The 25,865-nt window shown below is 37.6% G+C and overlaps 1 protein-coding gene across 1 annotated transcript in view; it reads left to right on the top strand.

Moving 5' to 3' along the window:
- Positions 1 to 25,865, top strand: part of oplah (5-oxoprolinase, ATP-hydrolysing) — a 72,700-nt gene that overhangs the window by 39,513 nt on the left and 7,322 nt on the right. Inside the window, exons 18-25 of the mRNA XM_052102935.1 lie at positions 8,048 to 8,146; positions 11,118 to 11,292; positions 16,990 to 17,174; positions 17,305 to 17,451; positions 21,487 to 21,621; positions 24,497 to 24,646; positions 25,159 to 25,316; positions 25,428 to 25,588. Of these exons, the coding sequence (XP_051958895.1) occupies positions 8,048 to 8,146; positions 11,118 to 11,292; positions 16,990 to 17,174; positions 17,305 to 17,451; positions 21,487 to 21,621; positions 24,497 to 24,646; positions 25,159 to 25,316; positions 25,428 to 25,588 (1,210 nt within the window). The remainder of the gene's footprint in view (positions 1 to 8,047; positions 8,147 to 11,117; positions 11,293 to 16,989; positions 17,175 to 17,304; positions 17,452 to 21,486; positions 21,622 to 24,496; positions 24,647 to 25,158; positions 25,317 to 25,427; positions 25,589 to 25,865) is intronic.

The raw sequence follows: 25,865 nt of genomic DNA, 5'->3' as shown, positions 1-25,865 counted from the left end.
AGGCACACACAACAATCTCCGCATCCTTTTGAGGAATTGGGACGGAACTTGGTACGTGTCATCACCATTAGCCCCTGAGGTTACCTGCAGCGTTTTGGCGCACTGCCCCCTACTGGTCCGGAGAGAGCAAAAACTGATTTTTTTTGGGGCTAATAACTCTTGAACACTTTTGCCTAAAATTGTCTCTTTAGATCAAGTGCTATATACTGAGTCGAACGTTACCACATTTTCCTATGTCGGCCATTTTGAATTTAGACATCAAATGAAAGACTTGGCGTATCGTTACGAAACTCGGTATGTGTCTTTGGCACCATGCTCTGATGAAGGGACTCAAAAAGTTTAGGGACAGCACCACCATATGGTCAAAAATTATAATGCTATTTCTAAAAATGCTAATAGCGATTGACTTCTTTCACCTACTGTCATGAGACTGGTCTTGATAGATTCCATATTTAATTTATTTTTATTTTTTTCTCTAAGCTAATGTTTTTTATGAGTAGTTTTTCACTTGTTACATTTTAGCTTTTAAAAATATAAGAATTTGATGTATTCCATTATGATATGATGTCCAAACATTGCATGGGTGTGTGTATATGTACACTGGTGGCCAAAAGTTTGGAATAATATACAGATTTTGATCTTAAGGGAAAAAATTGGTACTTTAATTCACCAAAGTGGCATTCAACTGATCACAATGTATAGTTTGGACATTAATAAATCGAAAAATTACTATTACAATTTGAAAGAAATATTCAGAACTTCAGAGTTCTCATCAAAAAATCCTCCACGTGCAGCAATGACAGCTTTGCAGATTCTTGGCATTCTAGCTGTCAGTTTGTCCAGATAACATTTCACCCCACACTTCCTGTTGCACTTGCCATAGATGTGGCTGTCTTCTTGGGCACTTCTCACACACCTTACAGTCTAGCTGATCCCAAAAAGCTCAATGTGGTTTAGATCATAACACTCTTTTCCAATGATCTGTTGTCTAATGTGTGCGTTTCTTTGCCCACTGTAACCTTTTCTTTTTGATTTTCTGTTTCAAAAGTGCCTTTTTCTAATAAGGCCTGCCCCCCTGAGTCTTCTCTTTACTATTGTACATGAAATTGGTGTTGAGCAGGTAGAATTCAATTAAGCTGTCAGCAGAGGAGTCTATTTCTCAAACTAGAGACTCTGATGTACTTATCCTCTAGAGTGACAAATTATACCAGCAAAATGCATACAGGTAGGCATGTTTGTACAATGCTTGAAATTGCCAAAAAACTGAAGACTTCATCTAAATATGTACACTAAAATCTTCAAAGACAAAGGACAACAGGCCAGATCTTTCTCTCCTTGTTAGAGCCAGTTGTCCTTTGTCTTTGAAGATTTTAGTGTACATATTTAGGTGAAGTCTTCAGTTTTTTGGCAATTTCAAGCATGGTACAAACATGCCTACCTGTATGCATTTTGCTGGTATAATTTGTCACTCTAAACTTTGCAAAAAGCTGGTGAGGCCTCTGTGTTCAATTGTGTACATACAGTCCTCAAGTCTTACAGTAAGAGGCAGCAGCATCTAGTCTGCCGAAAAGCAAAAGAAGATGAAGAATTTGACCAATCATAGCACTGGGTTCATTCCCCCAAATATCAAGAGGGGATGCAGTCAATCATTTCAAGATACTGCAAATTGACAGCAACACAAAAGTTCTCAATCCATCTGGCTGGTTCCTCAAGTGAGGACGGTGCTTTTAACTCCTTTGCAAAGGTAAACGGGCTGGTGTGGATGTGGAAAGTTGAAATTGTGAACAGAGTTAATGGATACCTGCCAACCTTGGGAAAATATTTTACGTTAGTAACGTTAGCCTAACATTATTTACTTTACAAGCTGGCTTGCTTGTTCACCAGGCTTTTAAGTTGGCAAAGTAACGTTATGTTATATGGTCAGTGTGTCGCAGATTGTAAAATGTGACTTTTTTTTTTATAGTACCGTATTCTTAAATAGGATTGCAGGCAAACCCATCATTGTAATGAGAGGAGTAGATCAAGGCAGGAATTTGAAAAATAAGCAAGTGCACATGCCGTATAAATAACGTTATCTAGAAATTTACCAGGAGGTGTGTTGTGTGTGCCTTGTCGTTAAAATAAACATGGCATCAGATTAGGAGGAACTGGCAGGGAGAGAGAGAGAAGCAGACCTAAAAAGAAGCGAGTCTATGCCCCCCAGAAGTTACTCACAAATTATCAGGAACGATGGCTGTGTCTCCGCCCCTCAAAACTGCCAATCATGCATTTTGCACATTGTGCAATTACAATTTTTACATTAGCCACCAAGGAGCTTCAGGTAATAATGAAGCTAAACCTCTAGTTTCAAAGGCCTACGTTCCTAGCTAATTTTTTAATTGAATAGACTAAATATTTTTCATTAGGCCTATGTATGCCTATATATGTGGATTCAATTATTTAATTATTAATCCGCTTGCGTTCGTGCCATTCTAAACTATGGCGTAAGAGCAGTGCATATCTGTTAGGAGTTACTGTCTTTTATTTTTGAAATTACATATGTTAGCCAGCAGGTGGTAGCAAAAGATCATGTTTGTGTGTAATATGAGCCAGTTGGTGACGTAAAGTGAATCCGTTAGTCATTGTTTACATGGAACAGCGCTCTGTGATCGCTCTTATTACCACTACATTTCTTAAGCTAGGATATTGTTTTAAACGGCTTTAAATGAACAATTTCAGGATTAAGGCTCATTGCAGCTGAGAGACACAAAGGACTGTTTGATTACAGAACTTGAGGTGCTTACTGAGTTACCACATTGGATACACACTGTTTAAAAATGACAGAGGACATTGCTGTTTCTTTAGTGAATGACTCTTGCGTGCCTACCATGAAAAGGGGAGAAATACCCCCGCTTGGACGCTATTTTTCTACTGAGAAAACTGACCTTCAGAACGCTGACAGCATATCTGCTTGGGAGTGGCAACAGGTGATCACACATGCTCCGTCTCTCTCGCTCTCTCTCTCTCTCTAACACACATAGACATGCACACACCCATCAATCCATCCTTGTTTATCCAATAACTTGTTAGAAACAGCGCAAGCCGTGATACTATTTCTGAAGTGAACATTTTGAATTACTAATGGAGGTTTGGACGCATCATTTGTTTTGAACCAGTAATGGCAGATTCTGATCCATAGCGTAATACAGTAGTTCCATGCACATGCGTTTTTATGACCTTACTTGGTTTTAAAAAAAAAAAATTTAAATGTAATTGTTCATTGAACTGTTGTATATAAGCAATATCACACTCGCTATCGTGCTATATGGCCCTACATCAGCATGCTGATGTAGGGCCATATCGCACTCTTGCTCGTGTGATATTACTTAAATATACAAAATTAATTATTTCCATTTTTATTAAATAACTGAATGCAATTCACTTATGGTTATCAGTTTGTATAATCACACATATCATACAATGAAATATTGTTTTAAGCAGGTGTACTGAAACTTTTTACTTTCACTGTATATTATAGTATAGCCCAGAGCAGTGCAAGTGAGTTAAAGATTAAAAGAGTTCTTCTCAAGCATATATGATTGTATTTTTTTCTTCATAGCCGATTTATATGTTGAATAACGACATGGCGGTGAGTGGGGAATGACTGTGCTGCAAAAGCATGTGAACTAAGCGTTGCACTATTTTGGTACTCAAAATATTTCCCTATGGTTGTTAGGTCTGATTGTATAGCCTTCATTCCTCAAAACAATGATTGACTGATGAGTTTCTAGAGAAAGCTGTTTCTTTTTTTTTGCCATTTTTGACCAAATATTGACCTTAAGACATACCAGTCTATTGCATACTGTGGCCAGGCCCGCCTTCAGGGGGGGTCAAATGGTACAGATGACCCCGGGCCCATGCAAAGGTCTATAGTTGATCCTTAATGGGATCAAGTATAACAATTTACTTACTGACTTATATCACCAAAAATAGAATGCATATGTATTTACATGATAAATACATAAATGTTTATAATTACAACATTTCAGCTTGTCATCTGATTCTGATACCCAAACGCTATGTAGGCAGCAAAGATGGTGACCGGTCCACCTGCACTTGACCCACATGTGCGCAGTTTGATTGACATCAAACACAGCCCCTTGATGACAGCCTTCCCTGCTTTCCTTCACAGCCATTGGATACAATTATTTTATTGACATATTAGATTTGTTTCCAGTGAGATATTGAGTTTGTATAGTGACTTTGCTGTTGTAAACATTACTGTTGCTACTCTAGAAACAACAATCTTTTAAAAAATTATACATTTATATAAATTTTTTACCGATAAGGAGTATCAATCAGAGTAATAGTATTGATAATATCCTAACGATACCCATCCCTACTTATAAGGCAACTATATTGCAACCTGCTGGAATTACTAAAGCTTGCAATTAGCTAATTTTTAGGCCTGAAGTCAGCAAGAAAATAATCAGACTCTTCACAATGACCACACCCTCTATCAGAAACTGAGGGAGAGACGAGCATCCCCACCATGCAGAGCAGGTACACTGAGGGAGAGACTAGCATCCTGTGAGGGTTTTCCACTGAGGAAGGGACGGAAAAAGCAACAGGTTTCAGGTAAGGTTGCTTTTTAATTCTAAATCAATAGTTTATACACAGATTCACAGATTCAACACAGCAGCTTCTTGGCCTTCGTGTCGGGCTCTCCCCTGGGCTCTCTTGCTGCTGCTTTTTATGCCGCTCTCCTCAAGCTACTGCAATTAGAGACAGGTGTTAGACATAATTTAGCTCAGGTGTGAGCGCCCTTACCGCTTTTCTCTCCCGGACGGGCGCTTGACCACGCCCCCGCTGCCACACATCCCTAAACAGTGAGTGAGTGAGTAACACAAGGATGGGTGGGTGGTAGTGGACGGTGCTGGAGTGGGTTGTGGATGATGGCAGTGCTGTGGAAAGTAGAAGTTGCTGTTTTTTTGTTGCTGTTTTTTTTAAATAAAACAATCATTAAGAGTAAGAAAACGCTCTTTATTAGAATATTCGTTTTTCATATTCAGGGTGGCAATGAGCATGTACATGCACTCTGCAGTCAAAGTCTGTGTCCATATTGGGATGGCGGACCTGATTGTGGCAACTCAAAAACAAACAGAAAGACAGTGATAAGCTTCATTTAACAAACTAAATAGCTTTCAACTGTGTTTGATATAATGGCAAGTGATTTTCTAGTACCAAATGATCAATTTATCATGATTACTCAAGGATAAGGTGTTGGAGTGATGGCTGCTGGAAATAGTAATTTCATCCACAAGTAATGGTGCTTAGTAATGGTGCTGTTTTGTACATCAGTAATGTCCTGACTATACTTTGTGATCAGTTGAATGCCACTTTTGTGAATTAAAGTACCAATTTCCTTCCAAAACAGCTAAATCTGTACATTATTTCAAAATTTTGATGTTGATAAATGTTGATTGTGTGTGTGTGTGTATGTTTTTTTGTTATTGTAAGATTTAATAAAAATGTTAATTACAAAAAAATCTAAAGAAACACTAAATGTGATAGCAAATTTTATTCATAAATTTTTTGTTTTTATAAAATTTCTTGCATTATAAAACTCATGTATATTTAATTAAACATTGTCATATGAAAAAATTGTCAGTAACTACACTGCTTGATTAAAGTCTCAAAAATTTAAAGTTGCATGATATAACAGTAACAGTTCCAGAGACAGCGTTCTGTTGTCTATTGTTGTACTTCAAGCTTGTAAGACTTCTAAAGGTATCATTTAATTTAGAGTTGGACATTCATAACTTGCACATCAGTGTAAGATTAAAACTACACCCGACTAGAAGTGGCATTTGCTTTGTGCTGTAGATTCAACAGAGCTGGCTCATAAGCGTCATTATTTTGTTAGTTTATGCTGTAGACCCAGTAGAGGGCAGCGCTGCTGCTGAAATGCATTGTTGGAAAAACACCTGTCGGAGTATTTTTGTACAGTGTTCCATCCGCATTGGCAGAAAATTCACACAAGGAAACCATTAACGGAACCAAAAGTCATGCATATCATACAATTTCAGCATTTTTTAAAGAATGGAACCGGTTCTGAACAAGAACCGGTTCACGGTTCCCAACCCTGGTCACAATGACTACAGGATCACACTTCATCACCTGAATGGACATTTGGTTGATGCATCCCACAAAGAAAATGATAACACAGCAGCAACAACATCCACTTCTCTGGGACGCAATCCAGGCTGAGCCCCACCCACAAAGCATTCTTCTCCAAGATACAGGAAGCAAGATAACATACCTCAGCCTCCATAAACACCAGAGCCACAGCCTCTCTCACCACACACTTTCTCCCTCTCGCCAACATCCACAATTCTGAGCTTCTCTGAGAAAATGGAGGAACTTGTGTATAATGGAACAAAGCTCTCCTGCTCCTTTGTTGCGACCCACCTGATACCAACCAAAAAGTGGTAGACCCCTCTACCATCAAAGCCTGCGGGTCCAGCTTGTCCTCCCACTCCCTCTGAGATAACTCTACAGCCGCTGCCACAACAACAGGGCACACATAGTCCTCCTTCAGCTCTTGGTGGAAAAACAAACAACTTCTAACAGCTCTCTGTGATATGTGTTGGGTCCCTGCTATGGTAGCAGCAAAATTCACAAATGTACACAGAACAAGCGGGAACACAATGTGCCTGTAGCTTTCTCTATATCTGTTCTGGTGATAGAAAGACTAAGGCCTTCTTAATACGCAAGGCAATCCTATATAATCTGTTTGCACTTTATTTACCTATTCATTTATATAATATTTTTGTATATAAATGCCATTTAGTAGTTGTTAGTTTTTTGTTTTATATTTTTGTAAAAAAAAAAAAATTGTATTACAACTGTGTTGATAATGCAATAAGGGCTCTAAAGGTTAGGCTGAATCTCACAAATCCTTAACCAACTCTCTGTAATTAACATATTTCTAATTTATTGAATGGTCTGTTGGTTTCATTCTTACACTGTTAAGGTGAAATTTCTTAGCTGGTGCTTTAGGTGAAAGGAAGGAGGGGCCATCTGATATTCATACTCGTGCACACACACACCTTTAGTGATGTGTGGTCAAAAATCACCACATACTTTGGTGTATTTTGTGTGAGGCCAAGTTATTTTAATTGGTGCCCTGTGTGATTATCGCTACAACTAAATCTACTTCCATTTTTTGGCATGGTAACACAACTGGGGCAATAGGGAGAGTATGCTCAAACCTGTTGGTGTATTATGATGTACTTGTAAATGAAGCAGCACAAAAAATAAGATGCAGCTTTTCGGAGAAATGGATAATTGCGCTTAAAATGTCTGAGAACCACATCTATTGTCAGCACAAATCTAAACTCAGGCCTTTCATTTGCAGGTTGGGGATTCCACCAGCAGGTGCGATCAAAATGCATCTTCAAAACTCTAGAATTACAGTGGATGATAAAATAATGTCACTGACAATTACAGTTAATACTACCGTAATGTTGTGTGTCAGTAGATCAAGATGATTAATTATTCTCTATAATTTGATGGAGCCTTCATAAAATTAGTCCCGATGAGCACCAGCTTTTCCATGCATAGAGTGTGTCATAGAGTTATACCTGATATTGATGAATGATGATGATGCAATACAGTGCAACAGAAAATTTGACAGAACATTTCTATTGTCTTCTAATGTATTTCGGACAGCCCATTACACTACCAAGTTCTTATGAATGGCTTGTCTTTATTTATATTTGCTTGATTTTCGCCCCCACATTTTCGCCAACTGACTAACAGCTAGACGTGGAGTGAGTTGGGATGAAAATTCAAACCCTCATTGGTCATACCCATTGACTTCGCACGTTTGACTCATTGCATAGTACTGTGCTGCAAACTGAAAGGATTTTAAATGGTAAATGTAAACTTTTTTTGTTTATTGATTTCATGCATATGAAATAAAGATGTTATCTTCAGTTGAGAGTTGTACAGGCAAATATACTTGCAGCCCTGAACTAAAGTGTGTGTTGTCTATTTGTTGTAGATAAAAGCGTCTGGCGGTATGCAGGAGGGAGATGTTATTCTCAGTAATCATCCGTGTGCCGGCGGCAGTCATCTACCAGACCTCACCGTCATCACTCCCGTAGGATACACAATTCACATTTGAGCATTTTGTTTTAGCATTTCACCTCAGTTAAGAACATGTACAGTTTATATTTTATTTAAAAAAACACATGCCCATTTTTATTTATTTTAGTAAATCAGAATTAATGAAAGACTTCAAGATATATTTCAATTAATACTGTCATGATGTATATAGGGGAATATGGTTAATCACGGCATGGTTTCATCTGAGGGTACGCATAGAAATCCGACTAAGAAGTATACGCTTATTGCCTAGGGGGGACCGGGGGCATGCTCCATGAAAGAAAGTTTTTGCAAAATCAAACACCAACGCATTAAATTCTTGTGACGTTGATAGAAGCTTTTCTTCTTCTTTTCTTGAGTATGTTCATGTAACTATTGGCTGAAGCATTTCTAAAAAGAAGCTGTTCAGAACAAATGTGTTGTCGTACTAAGAAAATGAAGATGGATGATCTTAATGTCATCTTGGACTTGGACCACCTTGGGGCATTCCCAACAATGAAAGCAGAACACCGGTGTTTCAAGATGCATTTTTTTATGTAACTTGACATGGTGACTAAAAATGCAATGCTCTTTCGAGAGGTGCTAAAAACACAGCAATATGTGGTTCAATGGTCAAAGCCATCCTTCTAGCAAATGTTTACATGGAAAACGATTGAAAAGTGCAGGCAAATGCCAAACATGTTTTTGTGAAAGGCGCCTTATTCACATGACTCATCACTAGTTGTAGTTCCTTTTCAAGTCAATCATTTTGATGCTGGGGGGGTTATCTCTATTTAATTGGCAGATAACGCTTTGTGCTCTGCCTCCTTTGTGTGCGTCATCGAGCGTATACTGTATATGCCAGAATATATACACTATTTTGTTAGAATCTTCTCCTTCAGGTTAGTGATAACTATACTCCTTCTGTGGTTTTAGAGCATGGAAATTTGAGGAGGATCTATCGCCGTTTTACCCTGGTGTGCCTTCTCTACTCCACTTAAAGTGGCTTCGCCCATTCAGCACAACCGCTGTGATTGCCTGGGCAGAGCCAGCGTTGACAAATCACTCCACTATTTTGATTGTGTTTTGATTGTGAGCCTGTAAATGAGCTATCTATCACTGATATTATGGAGTATCTGTGAGAGTTTAAGGCAATGTTATCAATAGGGCTGGACGATAAAACAATCTTGATGTTTATCTGAAAAAAAGAGATGTCCTTGATATAGATGATAAACTTTTGAGTAGTTTTCTATATTTAGCCCATGTTCTACATCTAGACAAGGGGTTTTCATTACATCAATCGTGATAGCAAGAGCACCATTGGTTGGTTGATCTAGATAAAATATAAAAGATTGACTTTTTATTTCCTGACGTCTGTAGCTGCGTGCTGTTTTATTGACAGGCAGCTAATGTGGGTACACGCCTAAATGGCCAAATACACTTTATAATTCCACCAATGCCCATCTTGGTGAGGCATTAATGTAAACGCAGTTGGTTTGGTCTAAAGTTAATGGAAACAGTGTGACAAAAAGCGTATTTGCGTCAAAATGTCAGACTTGAAGTGTACATGTAACCGAATTGAGCACTGTCTAGTAGACTATGTCATATAAAGGCTATTAATCAAACAACAATAACAAGGAAACGAGATAACCACTCACTACTTTTGGCCGAATAACTTTAGCAGCTTTAAAAATATTAATGTAATAGAATAAAACAGTTACATTTTTTATAATAATATTTTTTAATAATATTGTTAGTTTTTTTTTTATATAATACCAACCCCTGATGTAGAAAGTGTGTTAATTTGTATAATAAATTACCAGAAAAGTAGAGATGATAATTTATAATTATGCTCAGCCTTTATCAAGTTTTTTCTAATGCCTGATAGAAAATTATCAATCTTTGTAAAGCAATACATTAGGCAGAACATTCCACCAGTCGCAAACTTCAGAAAATTGCGCATCATGCATTAGAATGAGAACACAATTATTGCTTGGCTTAAAAGATACAAGAACTAAATCAATGTTGAACATTCTATCTTAAAAGGAGAACAATGTGGGCTACTTAAAGAAAGTTCACACAAAAATGTAAATTCTCTTATCATTTACTCACCCTCATGCCATCACAGATGTCTATAACTTTCTTTTTTCTGCAGAACACAAAGTAAGATTTTTAGAAGAATATTTAAACTCTGCAGGTCCATACAAGTGAATGGATGCCAAAATTTTTACACTCCAAAAAGCACAAATACGGCACCATGCGGCAGCCCGTTCTGCATAACGCAGTGGCCAATTCCATCTTATCGCTGCCCATCCGGCCATGTTTTGTGGCCGGCCCATTGGAAAAAGTCCCAGTTTTCCCGATGGTCAGTCCGCCCTTTCCCCATAGCATCAGATATGATGCAGTGCATCATTCCCTCCTTTCAGGGAACCAGGGTCACAGTCTTAACCTTATCATTTATCAAAGTAACCTCTCTAAAAGGTAGCCTTTTGTTTAAGTTGATTGAAGGTAAATATACATTTTATCCAGTGCTCTGTTTGTTCTCCATGTTATCCAGATCCTGTTTTACTGAGTGAGAATAAATGACTCCATATGATTCAGTGAGAGGCTGGTCCAAATGAATCTGACTATATCACGAATCGATTCAGACCATATTGCAAGCCTGCTTGGCCACGAACCAACTCTAATGAATGATTCTAACCTCGGGCATCACTAGATGTGATTTTAAACAGCCAATAGAAATAAGGGACACGCATCATTATTGCTGAAATATTCTGACAGAAAATGTTTTTCAGGTCAGTCAGAGGTACGCACAGTATTAACAGCTGCAGGTGCCACTGTATTTAATTGTCATCACAGATATGTTCCAATTATTAACATTTGATTGGTCCTAAAAACAGGCTGTGTTTTTAGTTTCCCTGTTGTGAAATATGAGCTGCTAAAACATATTTGACAGGTTTGGTGACATTGACTGTTGTCTTTTGCAGGTGTTTAGTGTTGGTGTGAGTGCACCAGTGTTCTTTGTGGCCAGCAGGGGGCATCATGCTGATATTGGCGGCATCACTCCAGGATCGATGCCGCCCCACTCTACCTCTCTACAGCAGGAGGGTGCCGTCTTCACCTCCTTTAAACTGGTCATGGGTGGAGTCTTCCAGGAGAAAGGTTAGACTGACAATTGTTAAACGATCGAGGGTGACTCCCCACCCAGCGAACATACCGTATTTATCTACACAGGATGCATATTAAAGTGGCCACACAACAGAGGGGAAGCCCAGGGCTAACCGTTCCTTATAACTCGACCTAGAGCTGGATACTGCTTTATTAACCCTTCACATTCTCAGCTTGTGGTAGTCTGGACTATTTTCACTGTTTTCAGTTTTGTATTGTTTTATTTTATTGGCAAACTTGTTTGAATGTAGGTATTGGGAACCAACCGTGTGCACACTTTGTTCAGTTTTCGATTATAAAACTGTAGCAGTTTGATTGGGCACATCACATAAATTGGGACATAGAGCTATCAATGATTGCCTGGGCTGAATGATTTTAGGGGATTTTGTGTCACTTGCTTGTTTTAATTTTTCCATTCTTGGAAAAAAAGCAGTTCCACAAGTGTAATGGCGGGGGTGCGCTGCAAAGATGTTAGCCAGTCATAACACAGTGGGCATGTATGTTGAAGTCTTGATGGGGAAGTACACTTAAACCGAGAGTTTCAGACAGAGGGCCAGAGACAGGTTGGAAAAAGGTTATTTAATACAACCTTATGACATTAAAAGTGAACCTCAAGGAAAATAATAAAGTACAAATATTTATGACATGACCCCTCTAACTACTAGATAATGATTTAAAGTATTATACAGTTGATGTCAGAAGTTTACATACACCTTAGCCAAATACTTTAAAACTCAGTTTTTCACAATTCCTGACATTTAACCGTAGAAAACCTTGCCTTTGGCCAGTTAGGATCACTCATTTATATTAAGAATGCTAAATGTCAGAATAATAGTAGAGAGAATGATTTATTTCAGCTTTAATTTATTTAATCACATTCCCAGTGGGTTTACATTGCCTTTAAATTGTTTAACTTGGGTCAAATGTTTTGTGTAGCCTTCCACAAGCTTCTCACAATAAGTTGCTGGAATTTTGGCCCATTCCTCCAGACAGAACTGGTGTAACCAAGTCAGGTTTGTAAGCCGCCTTGCTTGCACATGCTTTTTCAGTTCTGCCCACATATTTTCTATTGGATTGAGGTCAGGGCTTTGTGATGGCCACTCCAATACATTGACTTTGTTGTCCTTAAGCCATTTTGCAACCAATTTGGAGGTATGCTTGGTGTCATTGTCCATTTGGAAGACCCATTTGCAACTGAGCTTTAAATTCATGGATGATGTCTTGAAATGTTGCTTCAATATATCTACATAATATACCTTCCTCATGATGCCATCTATTCTATGAAGTGCACCAGTCCCTCCTGCAGCAAAGCACCCCCACAACATGATGCTTCACGGTTGGGATGGTGTTCTTTGGGTTACAAGCCTCACCCTTTTTCCTCCAAACATAATGATGGTCATTATGGCCGTACAGTTCCATTTTTGTTTCATCAGACCAGAGGATATTTCTGCTAAAAGTATCTTTGTCCCCATGTGCACTTGCAAACTGTAGTCTGCCTTTTTTGTGGCGGTTTTGTAGCAGTGGTGTCTTCCTTGCTGATCAGTCATTCAGGTTATGCCGATATAAGACGCGTTTTACTGTGGATATAGATACTTGTCTACTTGTTTCCTCCAGCATCTTCACCAGGTCCTTTGCTATATTTTCTGAGATTGATTTGCACTTTTCACACAAAACTATGTTCATCTCTCAGAAACAGAATGTGTCTCGTTCCTGAGAGGTATTATGGCTGCGTAGTCCCATGGTGTTTATACTTGCATACTGTTGTTTTTACAGATGAACGTGGTACCTTCTGGCATTTGGAAATTGCTCCCAAGTATGAACCAGACTTGTGGATGTCCACAATTTGTTTTCTGAGGTCTTCATTGATTTCTTTTGATTTCCCATGATGTCAAGCAAAGAGGCACCAAGTTTGAAGTTAGGCCTTAATACATCCACTGGTAAATCTCTAATTCAGTATACCTCCTATTAGAAGCTAACTGTCTAAAGGCTTGACATAATTTTCTGAAATTTTCCAAGCTGCTGAAAGGCACAATTAACTTTGTATATTTAAACTTCTGACCTACTGGAATTGTGATATATTCAATTAAAAATGAAACAATCTGTCTGTAAAAATTGTTGGAAATATTACTTGTCTCATGCAAGTAGATGTTCTAAACAACTTGCCAATATATAGTATGCTAATATTAAATCTGTGGTTAAAAAGTTAGTTTCAGTGACTTCAATCTAAGTGTATGCAAACTTCTGACTTCAACTGTATATGCAGTAGATAATGTGTAATAATTTGTTGGTTACATTTTGCATTTTTGGTAGCTACTGCTTATGCTAGCACGCTATAAGCTGCCATAATATGCTCCGGTTACAATCTGTTATTGTATTTTATAGACGTAATCTTACAAAAATTCACATAGCATAGTCTTGGAATATGTCTCTATGTGAAAGATTGTACAGATGTAGTGAAGTTTGCACCAACTCAGCATTTCTGCATGCCAGTGTGTTCGTAATGTTGACTGATCTCGATTGAGTTAAAAAATCTTCCAGGGAAAAAGTCCTGCCATCAAAGTAGGTGGAGCACTGGGTCACACCCACTGATGATGTGGACCAGTGGCAGTAAGAATATCTTTAACAGCCGGTATGAATTTTTTCAGAAAATTTAACACTGACAAGCTGTTTCGAACCACCGCAATGAACTAAAAAACACCTCTCTTTTTTTTTCTTGTTTTTTTTTTTTTTTGCCAGATTTTGTTCTAAATGATATCACACCTGTTTTTTCTTCCAATTTGCTGTAAGAATATTTTCACCTTTACAGTAATGTTCAGTTTTAGATTAATTATTACAGCTAAAGAGCCAAAAGTAGTTATTGAGTGCTCTTTTGTTTTACCACAGTGTTCATCACTAAAGCAGTATTAAGTTGATTTTACTGTGCATGTGCTCCTCTGCATGAGGAAATGGGTACGTTTTAACAAAATATAAAATAATGGATCCTTAAATATTAAGGAAAGAAATATTATTGAAAGGACATGATTTCATACCCTGTATACTATGTTTATGTTTTCTATGCTGATTAGGGCTGTCAACGAATATTCTAAATTCGAATATATATTCGAATAGTTTTAAAAAACAGAAATTCGAAGGTGAAAATTAATATTCGAATGTGGAAAAAAAAAACGCGCCCGCGGTAGCAGATGTGCGGCTGTCTGCTTTGCGAGTGGGCGTGCTGCCTGAGGGGTCTTTGTTGTCACATTTCTCGGAATTGTGTGCCTCGTTTTATTTAACGTTAAACAGAAACATGACTAAAATGTAAGGCTACTGTACTGACTGAATAGATGTTGCATGAATAAGGTAGGTTAGATACAGCAGTTTCATGCACTGCAGGCTTCCACTGGTTTGATTATTTACCGTTTCATGTCAAGGAAAAGTTCCATGTTTACCACAGCACAGCTCGCTCGGAGCGTTCAATGTCGGTTCTATATACTGTAAAACTTCAATTAATGTTAATAATTTGTTTTAATCACTGAATGAAGCCTGCTATATTTGGGACAAGAGTCGCGACCTTATATTGCTTGCACAAAACTCTTGATCAGCACTCAACATTTGTTTATTGTTGTTGTTCTTTTAAACCGTTATGCGCAGAGAGCGTGAGGGCGAGAGAGAGAGAAAGAGTGCCTGCGCGTGCGAGCGAGAGTGAGGTCTTGGCCATTAGTTGATTTACTTGTTTTTGTGTAGGTAATACGTTGTCAAATATGTTTAAACTTAAATAAACTACCTATACAAATAGTTATGTCTCTTTGTATTAATTTGTCCTGTTATTGACGTAATGCGCGTCATTGACCAAATGCGCAACCAGATATTCGAATAGTTCGAATATATGTGTTTTTTTTAGAGGGAATATTCGAATGTCATTTTTGAGCAATTTTGACAGCCCTAATGCTGATCAATGAAATAATGATGCAGTCATGTAGCATAATAAGGATGAATTACACTTAAATTATTTTCCAATGTTTAGGAGATACAGTGAGGAAAATAAGTATTTGAACACCCTGCTATTTTGCAAGTTCTCCCACTTGGAAATCATGGAGGGGTCTGAAATTGTCATTGTAGGTGCATGTCCACTGTGAGAGACATAATCTAAAAAGAAAACTCCAAAAATCACAATGTATGATTTTTTAACTATTTATTTGTATGATACAGCTGCAAATAAGTATTTGAACACCTGTCTATCAGCTAGAATTCTGACCCTCAAAGACCTGTTAGTCTGCCTTTAAAATGTCCACCTCCACTCCATTTATTATCCTAAATTAGATGCACCTGTTTGAGGTTGTTAGCTGCATAAAGACACCTGTCCACCCCATACAATCAGTAAGAATCCAACTACTAACATGGCCAAGACCAAAGAGCTGTCCGAAGACACTAGAGACAAAATTGTACACCTCCAGAAGGCTGGAAAGGGCTACGAGGAAATTGCCAAGCAGCTTGGTGAAAAAAGGTCCACTGTTGGAGCAATCATTAGAAAATGGAAGAAGCTAAACATGACTGTCAATCTCCCTCGGACTGGGGCTCCATGCAAGATCTCACCTCGTGGGGTCTCAATGATCCTAAGAAAGGTGAGAAATCAGCCTAGAACTACACGGGAGGAGCTGGTCAATGACCTGAAAAGAGCTGGGACCACCGTTTCCAAGGTTACTGTTGGTAATACACTAAGACGTCATGGTTTGAAATCATGCATGGCACGGAAGGTTCCCCTGCTTAAACCAGCACATGTCAAGGCCCGTCTTAAGTTTGCCAATGACCATTTGGATGATCCAGAGGAGTCATGGGAGAAAGTCATGTGGTCAGATGAGACCAAAATATAACATTTTGGTCATAATTCCACTAACCGTGTTTGGAGGAAGAAGAATGATGAGTACCATCCCAAGAACACCATCCCTACTGTGAAGCATGGGGGTGGTAGCATCATGCTTTGGGGGTGTTTTTCTGCACATGGGACAGGGCGACTGCATTGTATTAAGGAGAGGATGACCGGGGCCATGTATTGCGAGATTTTGGGGAACAACCTCCTTCCCTCAGTTAGAGCATTGAAGATGGGTCGAGGCTGGGTCTTCCAACATGACAATGACCCGAAGCACACAGCCAGGATAACCAAGGAGTGGCTCTGTAAGAAGCATATCAAGGTTCTGGCGTGGCCTAGCCAGTCTCCAGACCTAAACCCAATAGAGAATCTTTGGAGGGAGCTCAAACTCCGTGTTTCTCAGCGACAGCCCAGAAACCTGACTGATCTAGAGAAGATCTGTGTGGAGGAGTGGGCCAAAATCCCTCCTGCAGTGTGTGCAAACCTGGTGAAAAACTACAGGAAACGTTTGACCTCTGTAATTGCAAACAAAGGCTACTGTACCAAATATTAACATTGATTTTCTCAGGTGTTCAAATACTTATTTGCAGCTGTATCATACAAATAAATAGTTAAAAAATCATACATTGTGATTTCTGGATTTTTTTTTTTTAGATTATGTTTCTCACAGTGGACATGCACCTACGATGACAATTTCAGACCCCTCCATGATTTCTAAGTGGGAGAACTTGCAAAATAGCAGGGTGTTCAAATACTTATTTTCCTCACTGTAGATGGAGATAGATGTGTTTTTGTTTGATGTTCTGTTCTACATTATCATTCATTATAATCATCATCTTCATCAGCTGTGACTGAAGCTCTCATGGCACCAGCACAGTACCCAGGATGCTCCGGGACACGCAACCTTCGTGACAACCTGTCGGACCTGCGGGCACAGGTTGCAGCCAATCAGAGGGGCTGCCAGTTGGTAGGGGAATTGATTGACAGCTACGGTCTGGAGGTCGTCCAGGCATACATGGGTTACATTCAGGTGTGTACTGTATATCTGTGTGAATACGTCTGCTGAAAGTGCAATGATATTTATTGCCAGCTCTGTGTTTGAGTCAGAGTTTAGGCTTATATTATTGTAAATTATTGATAATTGTAAGCTGTGTATGTAGAGTAACGCAGAACTGGCAGTTCGAGACATGCTGAAAGATTTCGCCCGGCGTCGGTGTGAGGAAACGGGCTCTCTTGAGGTCGAAGGAGAAGATCAAATGGATGATGGAACACCGATAAGACTGAAAGTCCAAATTAATGAACTGCAGGTATGAAATTATTTGTATGTTTCATGAGTGGTGCTAGGGGTGTGCTACCAGGGCTTAAAGGTACAGTGTGTAATTTATGCACTACTAGTGGCACTAAACGGAATTACAAATATATAATAAATATGTTTTCAAACAACATTAGCCAACAACTCTTAGACTCATCACGCCTTTTTGCTCTCTCTGATTCCCTATGAACAAATAGGCCATACTGAATAAAAGGTGATAAACGTTTAATGTCATAATGAACAAAAACACTTTAACATAAATACACTGGACAGAAAGCGTGGCAGAGGAATCGGGTCGTCCGATATCTCCGGTGTGTTGAACGGCAGCTGGGTGTGCGGTGCGGGGGATTAAACATATACGCTGTAGGATGGTTCTTCTGGTAAGTAGTATCTTACGAATTTATCTGAAGCTCAACAGTAGTGAGCTAACTTGAGTCTCAAAGAAACTCAAGTTCTGTGTCTTCATCGAACCCCACTGAAGGTTTTTATCACCTTGTACTGAAAGTACCAGTGCTTTGGTATCAAATTGATACTAAATATGTATATATTTTTATATTAAGTAATATGTATAATTTAATGATATCAGTCTTTCTACAGTATATGTAATACCAAATACTGATTTAATCTTGTTGGCGGCTGCTTTCAAGCACGTATGTGCGTTTGTGTAAAGAGAGTGCTCGCGATGGTGGCAGTGTGTGAACAGTCAAAATGCCTGTCTTGGTGAGATATTGGAAACTATGTTGAGTTTATCCATCCAGATGCAGTAAGTACCAAATATTTAGTAGGGCTACCCCCGACCAAAGATTTTCATAGTCGACTAGTAGTCGTTAGTTTAACTAGTTGTTGCATGTTTATGATATTAATTGAATTACTTGTATATATATTTTTGGGGGCATCAGAAAATGTTCCAGGGCTGTTCGACCTATTGTGGAGCAGAGGATAAAATCGCTTCAATTCATAATTCACAAATATATATATATATATATATATATATGTATGTGTGTGTGTGTATATATATATATATATATATATATATATATATATATATATATATATATATATATATATATATATATATATATATATATATATGTGTGTGTATATGTGTGTATAATGTACATGTTAAACCATCACACCACTCGAACCGCAAATATTTTGACAATGAAAAAGTTAGAGAGAGAGACTGGTGCGAACCGGCCTGCCGACTTCAACTGAGCACCGAAGAGAACCACTACTTTAAATATTCTGCAATATAAAAACAATGTTTAAAACATTGAATTACATGAGAATATGTATTGTTAAATTGTTAGTAGTCTATTTTTATCTTAGAGCTTTTATGAGTTGTAAGGCCATCAGTATGTTATCAGTTATGATTTTGAGTTCTAAAATAACCAAATAAAACATTAGTTAATGAGAAATAATTTATTTTCATATTAATATGTGTCATCGTGTAATATATATTCTCAAATCATGAGAAAAAAGAAAAAGCATGTTGCACAGCATGAATATGTTGCTGCCTTTTAATTCATATTAATTTACTCTTGCAGTTTCTGTTTATGAAATGGCTCTCTGGCATGATAAATCACTTTGCGGTTGCAATTTAATCCATTTTAAATAATTCAAAATTAAAACAATGCCCACGTTAATGAATGCCATCAATTGGTATTCTATGTATTCTCTGTTCTCAAAGTCTTGTCACAATGATAACCTTGTGGGTGCAATTTAATTAATTTGCATCAACACTACCCTTTATTTTTCGCATTGGATGCACATTTCAAAATTGCATATTCATTTCGGGAAAATGCGCAAAGATTGCCAAGACGTGCTATTTTACATATCTGAAAGACGCAATCCTCAGGAGACTACATAAGTAGATCAGCTCAGACCTTTTTTGTGTGTGCTATTGCTTTTGCACATCTTTTTTAACATGTTAATATCACGGGAGCAGATTTACTGTACGGAGAATGGAGACTTCACCCGCAAGCAGTGAACCAGGTGTGGGAGAGATATGGCAAGCTGCCGTATTTCTTTGCATGGCCTGAAAAACTCTCACTAACATTAATCTGAAGCCATGTTTATACTTTCGCCTGGCACTGCAATGGGTCTTGCGCACGCAGCGACGGCATGACGCATTTATACTTCACCCGCACCACAGTTCTTCTACAAATGACAGATGGCAGTGCAGACAAAATATCAGCTATTCCAATAATAATCATCAGTGAAGAAGTGCTTTGCTGAACTTTACATTTACCTAGCCAGGTATGATAATAAACAGTTCATGTTCACTGTTATATGGATGAGTTGAACAGAACAAAAACACCTAAGAACCAGTAGTAGTCTGACTGGCTGTGGCTAAACTCATGGACTTTTATTTGTTTACAGTTAAGAAACTAGTGTTTTATATTTTATAGCCTAGTCAAGATAATACATTCTAAATATAAAATAATTGTATGAACTCCAATTACATTTAAACACCCATGAATAAAAGTTGTTTTTTTTAATTGTACACACCATAAAATAACAAAAGACGTTCAATGTTAATGAAAGCAAACTCAGACTTTTTTATTCACCGTACAAAAGGTATTGTATAAATCAGCTTACTTGTCTTCCTAAACAAGAAATGAGGAGCTGCAAACGTTAATTTCAGTGTGAAAACACTGTATTTGCAGTTGATTTACTGCACAGACACATCTGCCATGCTGAAGCACTGCGCGTTTAAAAAAAAAAAAAGGCATGTGCACAAATAAATTATATGAACCAATTTCTTGCTAGTTCTTTGAGGCAAAGTAAATATATTTAGGATTATTAGGGGCCAAGCGCCAAAGGTTCTGAAGCACATATTGTTTCTGTTCATTTTTGTTATTCTTCCTGTCTTGAAATCTATGGGAGCCCATAGATCCGTACATAGGAAAGTTATGAAATTTGGCACACTGACAGAAGATACTCTGAAAAGTAACTGACCTAAATTTGGGGTCTCAAACAGTTAGAAGTTTCACGAACGTTTCGGCCTATAACTTCTGAACCGTAAGCCTTAGAAACTAAATTCCATTCCTCTGATACTTTGGGGCATTACATATCGGCATAGGTTGCATCAATTTTGAGCCCCCCACACTAGATTATCCACCATTTAGAATTTTCAACAAAAAAAAATACTTTTTCCATTTGCTCAGTTTTGCATGTGTGTGTCAACTCATGACGAAAATGAGATTTATTGTTACTAAACCTTTCTCACATAACACTTCTATGAATTTGAAGGTATGCACGACAAAATGGACACAAGGCTGTATCTTTGCAACGCTTTAGCTTACTGACACGAAACTTGGTATAAGTCATTACAAGTATGACCTGAGGGTACCTGCACAGTTTTGGCTCAGCACGACCTAGTTGTCTAGAAATATTCAAAGACAATTTTTCCTTATAACCTCTGAATAGTTTGGCTTAAAATCATGAGAGTCCTTGGGGCATACCAAGTGTAATGATACCCAATTTTCCTATGTCGTTCATATTGGGCGTCAGCCATTTTAAATTTTGTCTTAGATTGCTGTTTTTTACAAACACATTGGTGTCTCATGACAAAATTTGGTATGTGTCAATGAGCTAGGTCCTTAATGGGCTCAAAAGTTTGGAGAGAGCGCTACCTAGTGGCCAAAAGATACAAAGAAATGCTTATGACTTTTGATTACTTGGGCCTATTTTCATGAGTCATGCCCAGTATATTGTTGCCAAATTTGCCATGGTTGGTCATACTTCCTGTCCATGCCATTTTGAATTTAATTGAATTAAAAATGTAACTCCTAGAAAGTCTTAACTTGTTCACAAATTCAACATCTTAATGAATGCAAATATACAAATATATTTCTATAGAGATTGCTGGTGGACAATTTTCAGGTAATACCAAATATTTTAGTATTGGATTCAGGTCTGGTTTCAGGCTCAAGTTGGGTCATTCCAGAATACTAACAATTGATTTTCCATAGTTTCACCACTTTTCATTGTGTGTGTGTGTGTGTGTGTGTGTGTGTGTGTGTAGGGCAGTGCAGTGTTTGATTTCACAGGTACAGGAGCAGAAGTGTGGGGTAACTGTAATGCCCCTCGTGCCATCACCTTGTCTGCCCTCATCTACTGCCTGAGGTGTATGGTGGGCCAGGACATACCTCTCAACCAGGTCTCACACATGCGCACACACAGAGACTTTTGAAGCTATAAAACTGAGACACAATGCTTTTCATACTAAGTACATTGTATTTATATTACCGTAGTGCTAAACTTAATCCTCACATAAACGTTATTAGATTTGAAGCAAAACATGATTTGGTGATTTATGGGCCTGGAAAAGTTCTCCGGGAAAAAGTGATGACCAATTGAAATCAGTGATGTAGTGACGAGGTGGGCATTCAGTGAATTTATCAAAGATATTATTTCACATTTTGCAGCATTTCACTGTAGATGCTATAAAAGTCCTGCTCCTTACTGAAACTGAAAGTATTATTGATTATTGTTTGTTTGTTGAAAGATTTGAGCAAGGTATTGGGTAGCAGGAGAGTAAAATAATAAGAAAAGAAAAGAAAACCTCACCCACATCTCCCTACTCAATGTTTTTATTATTATCAGCTGTTTTTATAATTTTTTTACTCTTTGCAAATAGTGCCAATAATGCGCTTTCATGTCTTTTGATGTTATCAAGAATAAACTACGCGACTTTGTGAATGAATTTCGTTATCTTAATTTTAACATGCATTTTTGGTGATCCGTTTGAAATGGGACGACGCTAAGGGCAGCTGAAGCAGACGGTTTTTCACCAGTTCCGTGCGGATTTAAAGGGAAATAAGCGTAAGATTCAAACATTTTAAAAAGTAAATAAATGAATATGTACAACCGGGACACAGAAATTAGCAGCACGTACACTAGAATCGCAGTTACAGATACTCCACTAAAATAATTCAGAATTCTGCTATATACATCATGTTTGGGTGCTCCAGTTTTTAGCACTTTCTTTTTGTCTTTTACTGTTTTGCACATTATTATTATACAGATGTAATGACTGATGTTTTTCTCACTCTATAGGTCCATACAATGCAAGTGAATAGTGATCAGGTCTTTTGAAGTTCCAAAAAGCAGATAAAGTCAGCAGAAACATAATCCATCAGTCTGCAGTGGTTTAATCAATGTCTTATGTGTCTTCCAGTTGGTTTTGGGTGAGAACAGACCAAAATGTAACTCCTTTTTACTGTACATCTTGACCGTGGTCTCCTTGGTGATTGTGATTTCAAGTTCAACTACACTTCCTATAGTGCCATCTAGTGCTCTGTGCATGTGTCAAGCGCTAGGAAGTGTAATAGAGCTTGAAATCATGACCGTGCCTTGAGACTGCAATGACGAGATCTACAGTGAAAAAGGAGTTACATTTTGGTCTGTTCTCACCCAAAATCAACTGGATTATGTCAGAAGACATTGATTAATCTGCTGGAGTCTTATAGACAGGGTTGAGAGTGTTACTTTTGAAATGTATTCCACTACAGATTACAGAATACATGCTGTAGTTTGTAACATATTCCGTTAGATTACTCAAGGTCAGTAACGTATTCTAAATACTTTGGATTACTTCTTTAGCACTGGTAGAGTTTTTCACTTGTTTTGACTATAAAAACAAGACAAAATACACGTTAAAAATACATTCTCTGAAAAACCTAAATATCTTATACAGTGTTGTTTCTAAAACAAGATAAATCAAATTGATCTTGTTTTAAGGATTTTTTAATATTTTTTTACTGGAAAACAATTCAAACGATTATTTTCAAGAAGAAGATTTTTGCCCTAATATCAAAGGTCTTACTAGAAAAATAGAAATTATGATCCAATGTGAATTTTCTTGATAAAAAAATATTATCGTGTCTGGTAACATGTGCATGTAAAATGGCTAGAAATAGCATTTTAGCTTAGCGTAAAGCTGACAATTTACACAAGGTTTATTTCTATTTCTTCTGCTCCAAACTTACATTCATACGAGCAGACAGAGAAGTTTGAAGTAACACATCATAAGAAAGTGTTTCACCACTGTTCAAATGCACTTTAGATCACATCATTTCTAAATGTTTTTCATCTAAAGGACTAAATATTAAATGAAACAAATGACAATAAAATGCAAAGTAATCTCTTCAGTAATCAAAATACTTTTTGAATGTAACTGTATTTTAAATACCAATTATTTAAATTGTAACTGTAGTGGAATGCAGTTACTTACATTTTGTATTTTAAATAAGTAATCCCATTACATGCATTTCATTACTCCCCAACCCTTCTTATAGAATTATTTTATGCTGACTTTATTTCCTTTTTAAAGCTTTTGGTGTTTTGGTCACCATTCACTTGCATTGTATTGTCCTGCAGAGCTTAGATATTCTTCTAAAAATCTTCATTTCTGTATTAATGAGAAACTTAGAAACTCCCCCTCCTCTTGAAGTTTTTTTGAAAGAGAGAGTCTACACATATGTACACTTCAGGCAGCTCCATCTCCCAAAATGCAACTCGCTTATGACATCACAGCAGATAGCGCTTAACCTAACCCTACCCCACACAAGTCATGCTTACTGCCCCCTGCTGACTCAGACTCATAAATACATAAAGGTGGTACTTCAAACTTAACGTGATCCAATAGTAGGAATATTCCTTATTCAATTCAGGGGCATGATGAATTGTTAATTAATGCGTGACTGATGGGTAAATGTTTTTTACACGTTATATTTTAAATCATTAATCGCAATGAATTAATGGGTTGAAATACAAGTTAAAACAGATTCTCTGCTAAATTAAGGAGTATTCTTCTCGAAACAGCATAAATATAATTCAAGTATATTTGGCAGCGATGGTGAAACTTCTTTCTGCCTTGACTGACATATGCATCCAACATGAAATAGCTTTGTTCTTCCCTAACTCTAAATTGTGTTGTTAAATAAAAAAAAATTTAATGGTGTCATTTTTTTAAATAATTTTCTGAACATTCAAATCTTTGCATTTTTGTGATGTGTTTTATTATATTTCAGGGTTGTTTGACCCCCATCTCAGTCATCATCCCCCCTGGCTCAATCCTGCAGCCGTCACCGGATGCTGCGGTGGTGGGCGGGAATGTGCTGACGTCACAGAGAGTGGTGGACGTCATTTTCAAAGCTTTCCAAGTGTGTGCAGCCTCACAGGTCTGTTACACAAATCATGTTGGCCTGAAGAGTCTACTGCACATAAATCACATTGATTTAACAAACTGAATAATCATATTGTTCTTTTGTGAGTGATTAAATCAGATCTGTTTTTGTCAATAGTAGTTGTTTTTTGTTTGTTTTTATGGGGGGGGGTCTTCTATAGTGATTTCAAAGAAAAAATACTTAAAAAAAGAAAACAAGTTTAGAAGGATAAATTATAATAGCTTAATTTGGTATTTCTATTTACAATTTGTTTGTTTTTGATCACAAACAGTCTCTGTCCTTTGTTCTCTTCACACCGTAACACATTTCCTAAAACCTGCTTTTGATCAAACGTGTTCAAAGCACATATAGATGTGTTTTGGATCTGGTTTGTAAAACTCAGATTTGCTGCCTGTGCAAATAAACACGCACGGACCTGTCTAACCCTCACATAACACATAAATAATTGAAGCGTTGTGTTATTATATCAGTTCTGTCATAATCTCGTGTGTTTGTTCTCTGTTCAGGGCTGCATGAACAATGTATCATTTGGCTGTGAGAAGAGTGGTTACTATGAGACTGTTGCTGGGGGGGCAGGGGCGGGGCCAGGTTGGAATGGGCGGAGTGGCGTTCACAGTCATATGACAAACACGCGCATCACTGACCCAGAAATCCTGGAGAAGAGGTCAGCATGTAGAACAGGATTTTATAAAAATTGTAACATTTAATTAAAATAGTGGGATTATATAAGTGTTGTGTGATAATTTAATTGATTATGTTTTTTTCTGTGTTTCAGGTATCCAGTGATTCTTGAGCAGTTTTCCCTGAGGTCCGGCTCTGGTGGGGATGGTCTGTACCACGGTGGTGACGGTGTTATTCGGAAACTTCTGTTTCGCAGGCCAGTGGTTCTGTCTGTGCTGACAGAGAGGCGTTCAACACGACCGTATGGCATGCAGGGTAACTGTTTTAAGTTATTTGGATTTTTACAAAATAATCTTTAAAATACAGTGTCCTGAAAATGAGATGTTTCTTTTTTTTTGCTGTTTATAACCTCTTTTATATTATACAGTGCATCCGGAAATATTCACAGCACTTCACTTTTTACACATTTTGTTGTGTTACAGCCTTATTCCAAATTGGATTAAATTAATTATTTTCCTAAAAATTCTACAAACAATACCCCATAATGACAACATGAAAGAAGTTTGTTTGAAATCTTTGCAAATTTATTACA

This window comes from Xyrauchen texanus, chromosome 33 (genome assembly GCF_025860055.1).
Source record: "Xyrauchen texanus isolate HMW12.3.18 chromosome 33, RBS_HiC_50CHRs, whole genome shotgun sequence".
Lineage (NCBI taxonomy): Eukaryota > Metazoa > Chordata > Actinopteri > Cypriniformes > Catostomidae > Xyrauchen > Xyrauchen texanus.
The sequence above is the reverse complement of the archived record's forward strand: the minus strand, read 5'-3'. Positions and strand labels throughout refer to the sequence as shown.